We start from the raw sequence: 13,371 nt of genomic DNA on the forward strand, positions 1-13,371 counted from the left end.
CAGCTGTTAGTGGGAAGACACTGACCATCTGAAGTGTGAGTCAGTGTTTGGTGTTGTCTAACCACAGCCTCTGCTTGCAGGTGGTTGTTTGCTATGGTGAGTAGTCTTGCAAAGACTTAATCCAGCTGTGTAACCAACTAAAAGGAGCTGAATCATGGAGGAAAGTAGATTAACTGCTGCTAACGCTTTGCTGAGGTGTGCCATTTCATTTTCTCTTCCAGCAAATACTGCGGCATGCGCGTGGCAATTCCACAAAGGTGATATTTCTCATTACTGATGGATATTCCAACGGTGGGGACCCAAGACCCATTGCAGCATCCTTGCGTGAATTTGGAGTGGAGATCTTCACCTTCGGGATATGGCAGGGGAATACCCGAGAACTGAATGACATGGCTTCCCATCCAAAAGAAGATCACTGTTACCTTCTTCACAGTTTTACTGAGTTTGAAGCACTGGCACGCAGGGCTCTTCACGAAGGTATTAACCTGCGAAGTCCTACAGACAGCACAGGGCTGAATATACAGTACTGTCTTGTAACTGCATTGCATGTAGAGCAGATTCCATTTTTTTTGATATTTCGTCTTTCTAGCAGAGGTGTCCATTCCTCAGGTAAAATAATAAACTATTAGTTAGACTAACGATCAGCAAAATGTAACCTAAATTCTATTCCCTGGTATATCCATACTTCAATTCTACTCTACATTTTGTACAAGGAGAAGATAATATGGTCAGGCCCCCAATACGCATCTTAGGACTAGCCTTACTACCTAGTGTGTATTTTACACACCAACAAAAGCTAGCCTATTCAGAAATAATTCAGATCCCTGTTTATAAAGGTAAAGACAGTTTATTTTAACAGCCTTACATATTCAGTAACATTGAAACAAGCAAGGGGTGGAAAGAGAGTTTGAACTCTGCTTTTATCCTTTTTCAGTCTACTTTATTGTAAAGTAGAATGAAGGTTCTACTCATGAAGAGCAGAAGAAATTTAGCAAGTGAGAACACATGAGTAGACCTTCATATGTAAGCCAGTCCTGCTTGAATGAGACATAACACATGCATCAGACTACCAACTAGCATTTATTTGCAGTATTTAATTTTTAAAAGCATGCTACTTTTACATAAGTAGTACGCTTTACTGCTGTTCTGTTTATTCCAGTTAAGGTTTAACTTTTTGTGTAAATGCATGAAAGGAAAGATTTTTTTTTTTAATTTGACCAACTGGTTGTACATCCCATAACCAAATGCTCTCCTGATGCTGGTGACAGCATCCACCACAGCAAGGATAGGCTGTCTCAGCAGCTTTGTCAGGGGGTGAGGCTGCCTTCTGGCACTGTTGGAACCAAGCAAAAATTTGGGATCTTCGCATCTTTGGTTTCAGTGAGCATTTTTGCAGAATAAGAACACCATTTAAATGTTTGTTGTTTTTTTTTTTACATTTTTTGTCAATAAGTGTTCTTCATGCTGCCATCCCTACAGTTTAGAACTGGACCTGGAACCTGTTTTTTTGTTTGTTTGTTTGTTTTAAATATTACGCTAATGACATAATGTGACACTGGGGGGGATAATTGGGGTTGGATTTTTTTGTTAATAAATTGATATAATTTCAGACCTGCCCTCTGGCAGTTATATCCAAGAAGATATATCACATTGTTCGTATCTCTGTGAGGCAAATGAAAACTGCTGCGACATCATGGCGAGCTGTAAATGTGGCACTCACACTGGCCAGTTTGAGTGCATCTGTGAAAAAGGATACTATGGGAAAGGACTACAGCATGAATGCACAGGTGAGTCTCATGTCTTGTGCTTGTGTTTCTTCTCTGTGTGCCCTGGATATGTAGCTAATTCAGTCTAGGGAGGCCAACTCTTTGGGGGATTATGATTATCAACCTGAATCAGAATGGGTTTCTGGCTTTTGGAAGACTTTCTGGCTAAAGGTGTATGAGAGTTGTAGCAGTCAAACTCCCCTCCAGCAGCAGCCAGAAGAGATGTCCAGGAAAGGTAAGAGTAGGTCAAATGTTCAGACACATTAAAATATCCCTAAAATGGTAATCACCAAAATGTTTTGACTGCAGATTTACTGAGTTTGAAGTAGTGTCTTCTGCATTTAAGAGCTCCTGGTGATTTTTTCCATCATGAATTTTACTGATCACATTTTGAAATTCCATAAACTTTCCTGTTTGGAGAGGTGCTGTCTATGTTCATCAGTGCAGGATAAATACTTGGTGAATACTACAGTGAATTAAATGTCCTTTAATTCTTTCATGTTGACTTTCAGTAACTAAGGAGGAAGAAGGCATTTCAGTCACTGAACAGAAAATTGTCATCAAATTTCACTAAGATTGTTCTTGTTACTGCTTTTGGAACAGTCCTCTTAATAATATTCATTTGCAGTGTACAGTTGAAAAAACAACATCTTACAGCTCTTTATTGCATGCCAGGATAAAAACATGGAGGCAAAATTCTGGCTCTCTGAGTTCCCTGAAAAGTTGTTCATAGGAAAGATGAAAGCAAGGCTATATTACTAGGCAGAGGACTTCAAGCTAATTTATTTATTTTATTAATAGATAGGATTTCCTACGGAAGTAGCAGAGAAAGTTGAGCCACTGGTCTTCAGTGGAGGTGTGTTTCAGCTCTGGGGGATACCAGATGCCTTTGTTTAATAAGAATATGGATAAACAGATAAATATCAGGTTTCAGTATAAGGTTTCTTTTTACAGACGTTTATGAGTTCAGTTGAAAGCCTTCATGTAGTCAAGATAATCTGATGAAATAGTTGTTCACATACTGCAGTGATTATAAGAAGTGAAGGGAAGCTGTGCTCGTAGGAAAAGATAAGCAGGTTTTGTCCAACTCCATTGATGCATATGGGACAAAAAAATGCCAAAACTGTCAGCATATCTGAATTCTGTTATATTTGTTTTGTGAGCTGGATAAAAGGAGTACGTATAATAAAATATTTCTCATCTAGAAACAAAATACAGTGTTTACATTGATTTTACATCCTCATATTCTCACATAACACTCTTCATGCATAATCACATAATCTGTGGATCATGGTTGTATAGTTATGTTTGAGTGCTGTGCTACTTATGTTAAAGTTGATTTTCATCACATGCAGAGGGCTTCTTCATGTAACTTGTAAGAGCTCTGCTCAGACAATAGACACAGACAGGTTTGTGACTAGAAGCTGAAGAAGGCCTTTAAGGAACATTTCAATGCAGACTGTGATGGCTGTGTTCCTGCGCTAGGAGCAGTGAAAGAATACACTGGGGGAATCAAGATTACACCTAAGCATGCAATGAGGAAAAGGTATTGCCAGCCACCAGTGCAAGAAAGGACTGAGATGTTACAATGTTTGTGTTGGGAAGCTTTATCAGTTTTATTTTGCTCCTTATGGATTATCACAAGGTAACTGTTAATTTTCCTTGTGCCTCTGGGTCATCTTTACCGTTTTCTGATTAAAAATGAAGTAGGAAAGTATTCAGGAATCGGTAGGGTTTTGATTGCAAGATGAGCGGAGGAATTTAGCAGAGTCAGTGGCACATTGGATCAGAATCTCGCTTTATGTAAGTGATAGCGTTTACTAGTGGGTTCACTTAACTCCGAACAAAGATAAGATATTACATTCTGCTTATTTTCAGAGCTAATTCTATTTTTTTTTTTATAAAGTCAAATTTTCATTTTAAGTTTCTTCTGGAATTCAAATCCATTTTGTTCACCTCAGCTGAATGTCCTAGTAACCTACTGAACAAAATAAACCCAGCATTTCTGCTTCTACCAATAGCCTGTGTCATTAAATACTGTTCTGAGCTATTCCTGAAGACAGAGGGACTATCATTTTAGAGTTAATGTTATCCTTTGGAACTTCTGATGGGGTAAGCTTACCTTTTGAGGGCTATTAGAAATGGTAAAAGTATGACTTATGTTTATGGATATTTGACAACTGCAGAAGAGAAGTTTCATTTTATTACAATCAGCAGGTTTTTTTAAATTAAGTTTTTAAAGGTGATTGATATTAGATACACTAAAATAAAACTATGATTGCAGCCATTTGCTTTCTGTGTGAAGATAAAAGGTGCGTATGTGTATTTTGTGGAGAATTTGACCAGAGTAGTTCAAGCTTGTTCTTTTAAATACGTCTGATCAATTCAACTATTGTATTCTTCCTTAAGACAGACAGAAACAAAAGGCAACATGTGTTCTTTAAATAAAAAAGACATTCTGAAATCTTCTTTTCTGAAAAGGATTCCAAACCATTTTTTTAACATTTCCCAGCAGAGGATAGCTATGGATTTGTAAAGGACAAGGAATCTTAAGAATGCCTCTTAACTTTTCTGCAGCGTATAATGAGCAGGAGGACTTCTGGCAAGTTTACATTGACAGAACTTACTTTTGATTGGTTAAACATGCAGATACCATACTAGCCCATGTTTACTTAATGAAGTAAAATATTTTTTAAATGATTTTTCATTAAAGTGGGAAATTGTTCTTCTTCTGTAGTATATCTGTTTCTTTTGCTATATTAGTTATTTTCTGTCATTATTTTCTGCATGGCCTTGTGCTTTTGCGTTATGCCACGTTATTGATGTTTATGGTTTGAAATGTGAAGCACCAAAATAGCTATGTACAAATCATAACAGGACTTTAATTTCCTCATTACCTGAAAAAAACACCCTAGAAAGCTTCCATAAAATAAAATAGGAGCCACGTGCTTTGTGCTGGAGAGCAGAAATTGGCTTCAGTGGCCACCTCCTGTTCTTTGCAATATTGTTGATGATGTGCCACAGAAAGAAGAACAGAGTGACTGTTCTCTGCTTTAGAAAACAAACCAAACAAAAATCTCTTGGCCCATATTATGAGCCTTATGCAGCCAGGGACATCTGTGACAATTATCAGAAAAGGAGAAAGAGGAAGAACAGAGACCGTATCATAATCAATCACAATTATTGTATAGTACATAAACACCTTTTCTTCAATGTCCTCACTTCTTTTTTTCCTTCCTTTCCTTGAATACAAATGTTACGTTTCAAACCAAATGCAACCAAACAAAAATACAGATGTCAGCCAAAATATAGACCTTCATGGTCTTCCATTCCATCAGTAAAAAGATGAGCTATTAAAGGTAACTGCTTGGTCCATGGAAAGCTAAAATGTCCAGATGGATCTTCTGTCCATTTATATCTTCTCTGTCTTAGGAAGCTAGGTAATAGATCTTTTACACGGCCTTTTTCCACGTTTTTCAGTGATACTCTCCAGAGAATGAGGTTCTTTTCTGGCAAGTGGTCTGATGGATCTAATGACCTTATAGATTCATGATGGGGAAACTAAAGGATGACAACCACAGGTATCAGGGAGGGCAGGGAACTGCTGTCTTACAGCCAGCCGTTTCCTTTATTGAACACATGGACCACATAGTTTATAGCACAATGTGTTCATGAAGATGACTTACAGTTGGCAGGGCAGAATTAGTAAATGTAGTACTTACGTGGTATGCTAGTTATTCCTTATTTTCTTTAAATTTGGTCCACTACATGTCTATAATTACTGAAATGTAGAATTTCATCATATATATAAATATTCAGTAGTTTACCTAGGCTCTGCAGTTTTTATGAGTATATAGTATTGTTGGTTATCATCTGAATAGCCACCAGGCCAGCAGTTTTGCTTACAAAACAGGACATCAGTTAGATCTGTAAAAAACTTTTCCAGGGAAATATGAAATCATGTGAACTGTGACCTTTTTCTTCTCTCTCTCTCTCTTTTTTTTTTCCAAATTTTAACTCAGAACACATTCACTTAAAAGACTGAGAAGAATTTCAAGGAAATGCAGGAGGTCCAGCAAGGCAGGGGGTCTACATTTTGCATTTTATGATTTCTTGGGTTTTGGACCCTATTTTCATTTGAGCTTTTTTTTTTTTTTTTTTTTTTTCCATGAGATTTCCAGAATGTTCCTTTTGAGAATGCAAAGCAAAACCTGATGTTCATGAGTTGGACAGCTCTCCAGTTAGGAAAAAAAAAAAAGAAAGAAAGAAAAGAACACAAGTTGTGCATAATATATTACTAGCAGTTGTTTTTTTAGTGAGATAGGAAGAACTATAATTCCAGTAGTGATTGGAATGGTCCATTCAAAGAAAGCAAAACATCTGTTCTGCCATGATGTGTTTTTCTTACCTCCCTTCTGTTAGGAGTTTCTCCCTGCCTGGAAGCCGCGTCACCCTTTCTCCTCTTTCATTTTGTTGAAGTGTTTCATTAGCTATCCTGCAGGTGTTCTGGCTTAATGAATCTTTGTCAGCCATCTTGCATTTGTCATACTCTGTGTGGAAATTCTCTTTAGAAGTTGACAGAGCTGCAGATTTCCTGCATCTTAGAACTTAGTTTCTTGCTGTCTCACACAGCAGTGCCATTTTATTCTGTCATCCATTGAATCTGTGTCTTAAAACAGATAAGATGTTGTTTTGGTTCCTTTACTCTCCTTTGTTTTTAAACTCTGAATCAGAAAAATACTTTTCTAGCATAGCTTGCACTGAAAGCTTCTGCTGAGGCCCAGTGAAAACTGACAAATTGAAGAAGGAGCATCTCATCAAGGGAAATGTCATATGGCTGCTGATGTGCTTCCTTGTGCCATATAAACCTGCAAATCTGCATAAGCAAAAAGAAGCAAACATTTTTAACTAGATGAGCTGAAGGAACTGCGATTACAGCCGGGTAAAGAAGTTGAGATATACATGCTTAATAAAGCATTCCTTTAATGTTTACAAAACCTGGACAGTTTGGAGAGACTTGGAGTTAGACTCATCTACTGTAGAGACAGAACAGCTTGCCTGGAGAATCCTTTCTCCAAGTGTAACAGCTGTCAGGGATATGCTCCTGTAATTATTACCTTACAATCACAATGCCCTTTCTGTCACCCATGGGGGATGAGATACCTTCGTGTATGTTACTCTGTAACTTGTAATTTATTCTTTAAAAAATACTTCTCCCAGGTGGAGCCTTTTGTTGCAGCCTCTTTTGCCTTGGATAATACGCAGAGTTTCCGCTGTGAGTATATTGTGTTAAAATCACTGGCTGTCATGAAAGGAGAAAACAAGAAAGCAGGGATCTAAAACAAGGGAAAGTTGCAAAATACCAATGACTAAGCGACAGTGAATTGATGTTTAATTAATACTGGCAAAAAACATTCCTTGCTGGCATTCTGTATATTTTTTCTTTTTGTTATGAACCTTTTTTGGCTCTTTATAGGTAACAATTTGAGCATAACATCACGATGGATAAATACAGAAGAAAAGTAAATGAGCTTGTTTTTCTGTTGAAGGTATCATAACATCGTGATGGGTAACTACAAGAGAAATGTAAATGGATCTGTTTTTCACATCTGCTGAAAGACAAGTGGAAGAGAAGGGTGGATTTAGGAAACAACAAGTGCTATAGGCAATGATATGAAAGTTTAGAAAGTTAATTTTCTTTAAAAAATGTTTAAGACCAGAATATAATGTAAACACATTCATCGTTATTATTTACATACAGACTAAAAAAAGTGGCTTTTATAGATAATTTATTTGGAAGATAAATCTGGAAGCATGCAGTCGTGCTCTTCAGAATTTTTAACATTAACATCTTCTTTCTCAATTTTTTTTGCCCCTGAAGTCCAATATTTCCTGCTTTGCTTTTGGAAATTCAAATACAGATTCTCCTGCTTGGTATGGTACAAAGCAAAGCAAAGGCTGAGGATAAAAGGATTGAAATGTTCTAAGATTTCTCAGAATGGAGCACACAATGGAGATACAGTACTTTGGTTAGGTAATTTAAAAGCATTACAGCAGTAAATTCTTGTCAGGAGGGGCTTCTTTTGTAGGAGTGACTCCAACAAAGATGAATAGTGTCTTGCATGATGGTAGAGTAGGTTTGCATTTTACGTGGATTCCAGCACCAAACTAGTTTATTTCTGACCTGTACAACCTGCTTCATGAATGTAGGGCAGTGGAAGTTTCTTTTATTGAATTCAGTACTTCCGCAGAGATACAGTAAAGGTTCATAAAACACAGTAGGTATGAAGTGATAACAGGTTTTGTCAATTATAAAGCCAATTATTATTGTCAATTATTTAATTCTTATAGTAGTAAAAAACCTTTGATCTGCTTTCCCCATGTCTTTGAAGGCAAACAGTAGCAAAAATTTAGAATTTTAACCCAGATTCAGTCCACCAGAAAAACTCTTTAACACTTAAGTTAGACAGTGAGCTTTCCAAACCACAGTAGAAATGGGAAAATTTTAACATCTAACCAATGGCTGTGTAAGGGCACTTTCCTTGATCAATTTGATACAAAGTTTTTGAGTGAAACAAGTAACCTGTGCAACTACAGGTGCGTTTTACCCATGTTCCATTTTAATAAACTTACTGAAATGAATTAGGATTATTTCCAGTAATGTTAATTAGTTTGGGACTGAGTCCTTAGAAGTGGGCAATTTATTTTTTTCTTCATTCCTAGGTCTTAGGTACCAACTTATATAAATCTTGTTTCGCAAAAGTAAAAATTTTAAGTAACACAATAGCTAGTGTGGATAATGGTGATTAATTGGTACATAATTTTTCTAACTCTGCACCACGTAGCTTGTTTCCTTTGCACTTCCAACTGAACAGTAGGAAAGAAACACAACCTTAAGACTAAGCAAAACCCACCAACTTTAAAGTTTTCTTTGTTTCTGAGGGAATTCTTTAAACGTGAAGTTGTAGGGTAAAGGTGAAAACCCCAATTGAATTTTGGCTTGTACAGACAAGAAAAAGAGGTAATTTCTAAATCTGCATACAACATTAAAAATGTATCAACCTTTCCAACTAGTTGTAATCTGAGGCATTAGAAAAAAAGTTTCAAATTCAAAACAGACTGTTTTGTATTAAGTATGGAGATATTTCTGAAATACATGTGGCAGAAAATTGGGAAGCAATGCAGAATTTTCCCTTATTTTTCTTACCTTGGAAGTGGCTTGTCCTGGTCACCTCAGAATGTCATGCAAATAAAATCTCTGGCCAAAGTTTTACATGCAATTAGAGGGGAAAAAGCTGCCATATGTAGGGCTTGGGAGGAGCAGAAGCCATTCTCTGAATAGACACGATGTAGAAATAGACTCCAGCTTTCTGTGCTGACCTAGCTTAGGCTGCTTCTGGAGTGCCCAAGCTGTCCTCTCACCACAGTATAACCAGTGCAGGTGGCTGTCACAATGAAGGCTCCAAAGTGTAAATACTGCACAGGTAGCTTTATCCTTTAGTTAAAAGACTGTAAAAGCTTTAGTGTTAAGCCTAGGCATGGCCATGAGTCCCTAGACAGTATAAAAAGCAGGCTGTCTTACCTCCACTCTGATTTTACACTGTTCACTGTTGCAGATTTTATGGTGGGAAAACATCCTAGGTTAAATGGGCTCCAAAGCATCAACTTTTAAGTACTTGGAACATTACCAGGACTTAATTGTGCTACAAGTTACTCATGAGATCTAGCCTTAGTTTTTGTACCTGTGAGGTTGTGACAAGGTGTCAGGATTCCTAGCATCTTTAAGTTGCTCTGGAAAAGCCTTACCAAAACTGATTCACTTAACTGGAACATAATACTGTTACTGTGACAAAATCAAGCAGTCTCTGTGTCTCCGGATCTGAAGTTGGTTGAATTGCATATGATGTGTTTGTTTCTTGGTCAAATGAATTTGACGTTTAGCTCTCAGAATGAGTTTCCAATAGAACATGGAGTGTGGGAATATTTTCATTTTATTTTTAAATCCTTGTCTTGACTTGCACTGTGATTGATGTTCACCATACCTAGGCCAGTGAATATTGAAAACTATTGTGTAAGAACAAGCACTATTCCTTGTAGCATTTTAAGCAATATTTTCTACTTTTCTTGCAGTATTAAGCTCGTATTTTGTCTAAAACGTAGTTCAAATCATTGTGCAAGTATTCAGAAATGGTCTTCTGAAAATTGCTCTGGAGTTACCCAGTTGCAGCTAACAGGAAAAAGAAAATATAAAAGCAAAGCTGCACAAAGCTCATTAAGTGATAACGCACAGCTAAATAAATCATTTTTTTTTTGCAGATTTTGACATAAACAAAGTCTTTCGGGGGATATTTACCCAAAAAGTGGTAGAGATGTTCCTCCCACTGTCTTCTCTGCATCTGAGTACCACCATCATAAGAGAAGAAAGTTGGTGGAAAGAAGAGATGGGATGGCTTTTCTGTTGCCTCTCCTGTTCAGGCCTGCCCCGATGGCTCTGTGTCTCTGTGGAAAGTTATCTGGCAGGTTCCTCAACTCATTTCACAACCAATTCCAGGGAAGAAATCCTCTGTCTATGTCTTCTACAGCTGTGCTTCTGCCTTCTTCCCATTGCGCACATTGTCTGTTCCTTCAGCCACGCTCTGGTTCCACTCCAACAAAGGCAGCTGGCAGCAAGAACAGTGTGCTGCAAAAAACTCCATGATAAAAAGGGGTAAAAACCCACTTAACTTGGAGCAGAATTAGGACAAATAGGTTGCAGACAGTTCATAAGCTTAATTGGTCTGTCTGAAAATCAGCAGCCAATAACCGATGGGAAGAGTTTGGTCTGCTGTCTTGTAAGCTGCTTTGCTTTCTTCTGTCACCCCAAAACCCGCTGCAGATGACCCAACCTTTCCACCCAGAAGCAGTGCTGACTGCATGCAGGAGTGTGACAGGGCCTCTGGGGAATGCGAAAGCAGTAACACAGATCAGTTTCATCAAACAGGAAACTGGTTTCTCCTGGTTTTGTTGGTGTTTTGATGAAAACAAAGATCAGGACTCTCCACAGAAATGGGAACCTCTTCAGGCCAAAACCCTTGGGTTTAATTTGTTACCACGCAAAACAAAGCCAGACCAGCAGCTCACACTTCCAATGCAGATGTTTTAGTAGGGACCACATCTGAAGGTAGTTTGAACACTTGATTTTTTTTCCCCCAGTCTGAATTTTTTAAAATTAGGAAGCATTTTCCTCTGTTACTCACCTTCATAAGAATGAGAAGAATGAAGGGATTTTTTAGTGTATATGGGGTGTGAAGTTGAGGAAGATTATTTTTATGGAAGTTTAGTTAACTATATAATCTGATTGTAGTTACGTGATTTATTTAGAGTCTGAAACTGATGAGTTTGAAGAAAAAAAATCATCAAGCACTACATTACAGTTACTCATTAGTGTCAAGTGTATAAGACTGACAAATGTGTAGGTGTGTGCAGCTGCACTGATTCTGTGCAAAGCTTCACCCTATTGTAATAACTAAGATCTGGCTCCTTCTCCTGGCCATGAGGCAAATCTACCATTGTTTCGTTTTTTTTTTTTCTTTTTTTTCTTTTTTTTTTTTTTTTTCATGAGAGCAAAAGAAACATGAGGACAGCTAAAAAATAAGTGGATCTTAGGCCTATGAAGTTCAAACAAAGGATGTTCCCTTGTAAATGCCATAGTAAACACCCATGCAAAGCTTCCATCTCCTTGTGGGTTACAGTTTGTTACTCAAACAAGAATACCAGAAGATAAAGTATGAGAACTTTCCTACATTGTGGCTGTTAATTCCACATGTTCTTTTTTTTCACAGCGATTATTGCTATTAGTTCTAGTCTGTGTGCTGGTTGAGTGCTTCACAGAACAGCGCACAGTGTAATGTTCCCATTCCTGAATACAGGCTTCCCTTCATCTACGTTTTTTATGGTTTTATGGCAAAAGAGTGCTTATGATGTTCTTACTGTGCTCCCCCTGAAAAACTCTTATCTGGAAATATGCACACGTGGTATTAAAAACTATCTAGGGAGAGATAGGAAACATCAGCATTCAACCGGAACATGGAAACATCTACATGTACACCTTTGTGGACTGGGAACACCTTATGTCACATTAATTTAAAGACATGTATTTATATTCTGAGTTTAATGTCTGCATAAAAACCCTTGGAGCTCTGTATGAAAGTGTCGGCCTCTTACTATGTTTTATCTTCCTGACCCTCATTTCATGCCTTGCCCATCTGCTGCCTGCAGAACATCCTGTGAAGCCTGCATAGGCCTGGGAACTTCGGTCTGCTGACAAGCCCAGAGCATGAAGTGCTTCAGAAATTGCTCTTTCAAGTAACTCAGCTCACAGGATTGGATTTTTTTAAGTACCAGGAGTGTGGTAGGCTGGATAGCCTTATTCCATCTTGGTGTCAACACAGAACATAAGGAAAATTTCCTATACCTCATGGATGTACATCAGAAGAGCTACGTATAGTTGAGCTGGTGTTCCTTTTGGTCTTCCGTTCTTATCACATGGAGTCACTGACTTTTACACCTCTGCCAACATCCCTTTAATGAAACTGAAGTATATTAGGTAGCTGGGGATTACTTCTATTCCTGTCTCTTCTAGTACATGTCAGGGATGCTCCTTTCCATGCTTGTGCACTGTAATGGCAGTCCTAGCCTTGGTGCCCAAAGGGTTTGTGTAGAACCCCTTACTGTCTTCTTGTCCCCCTACTTCTCTTTACTACCTGTCCTTCAAGATGTAGGTGATGGATTACAGCAGTTACTTGTCTGTTTTTTTCCCCTGAGACTGAAATACAGGCAAGTATTAAAGGTAACACGTCCAAAATCTGTAATGTGATACTTCATTCACAAAACTGTCTGTAAGGTCTTAAAATTCGCCTCCAGTGATGTTAGGAATTGATTTATTCTCATTACTTTTAGGGTCTCTTTAGGGAAGCATCCCATGTTGAAATAGAAGGTGCAGTGCTTTATGCATCCCTAGGCCAGAGAAGAAGTTTGCTGTCTGTCACTTACATCCCTCAGTCGTTCATGTGCCGCAGAAGTGCAAGACGTTAGTACAGAACACTTGGCTTCAGCTCATAAAAAACAACATGATATTTTTAGATAGCATTGATTATTATGTGAACTTGTCTAACTAAAATCAAATGCTGCTTAGAAGTAGATCTTGCAGCTTACAGTCAGTGGTGTAATAGTAATAAGTCGATTAGGTCCAGTAAGAAGCAAAGTAATCATGCTTATGCCTTTTTTTTTTTCTCTTTTTGCTTCAGATTGCAGTTAAGGATACTTGTTCACCAATGTGAAGATAGCCTTGTTTGTGGCAAAAGTTATCAAAAAAGAGCATGCAATTAGTAAGGAAGGTATGACCAGAAGCATGGCAGACCTTTTTCCTCCCAGAATGCACACTGGATCTTGCTGTCCTTTAGAAAGGGAACCAGTGATTCTACTTCCTCAGGGTGGTAAAAACACTCTTGAAACAGTGAAGAGGCTGAAGATGTAGGATACAGAGCACAGTTTCATTTTCAGGCACAGACAGACTGAGTACCAGGCAGTTCTTGAAAGAATCTCACTGTTGGCTGCTCCTCTTCTG

The 13,371-nt window shown here is 38.0% G+C and overlaps 1 protein-coding gene across 2 annotated transcripts in view; it reads left to right on the plus strand.

Annotated features, from left to right (window-relative positions):
• The window catches only part of SVEP1 (sushi, von Willebrand factor type A, EGF and pentraxin domain containing 1), a 124,352-nt gene that overhangs the window by 19,132 nt on the left and 91,849 nt on the right, over nt 1-13,371 (plus strand). For both annotated transcript variants that reach the window (XM_038169897.2, XM_038169899.2), the window contains exons 2-3: nt 222-477; nt 1,611-1,787. In XM_038169897.2, coding sequence (XP_038025825.1) covers nt 222-477; nt 1,611-1,787 — 433 coding nt within the window. The remainder of the gene's footprint in view (nt 1-221; nt 478-1,610; nt 1,788-13,371) is intronic.

Source organism: Anas platyrhynchos, chromosome Z, assembly GCF_047663525.1.
Source record: "Anas platyrhynchos isolate ZD024472 breed Pekin duck chromosome Z, IASCAAS_PekinDuck_T2T, whole genome shotgun sequence".
Lineage (NCBI taxonomy): Eukaryota > Metazoa > Chordata > Aves > Anseriformes > Anatidae > Anas > Anas platyrhynchos.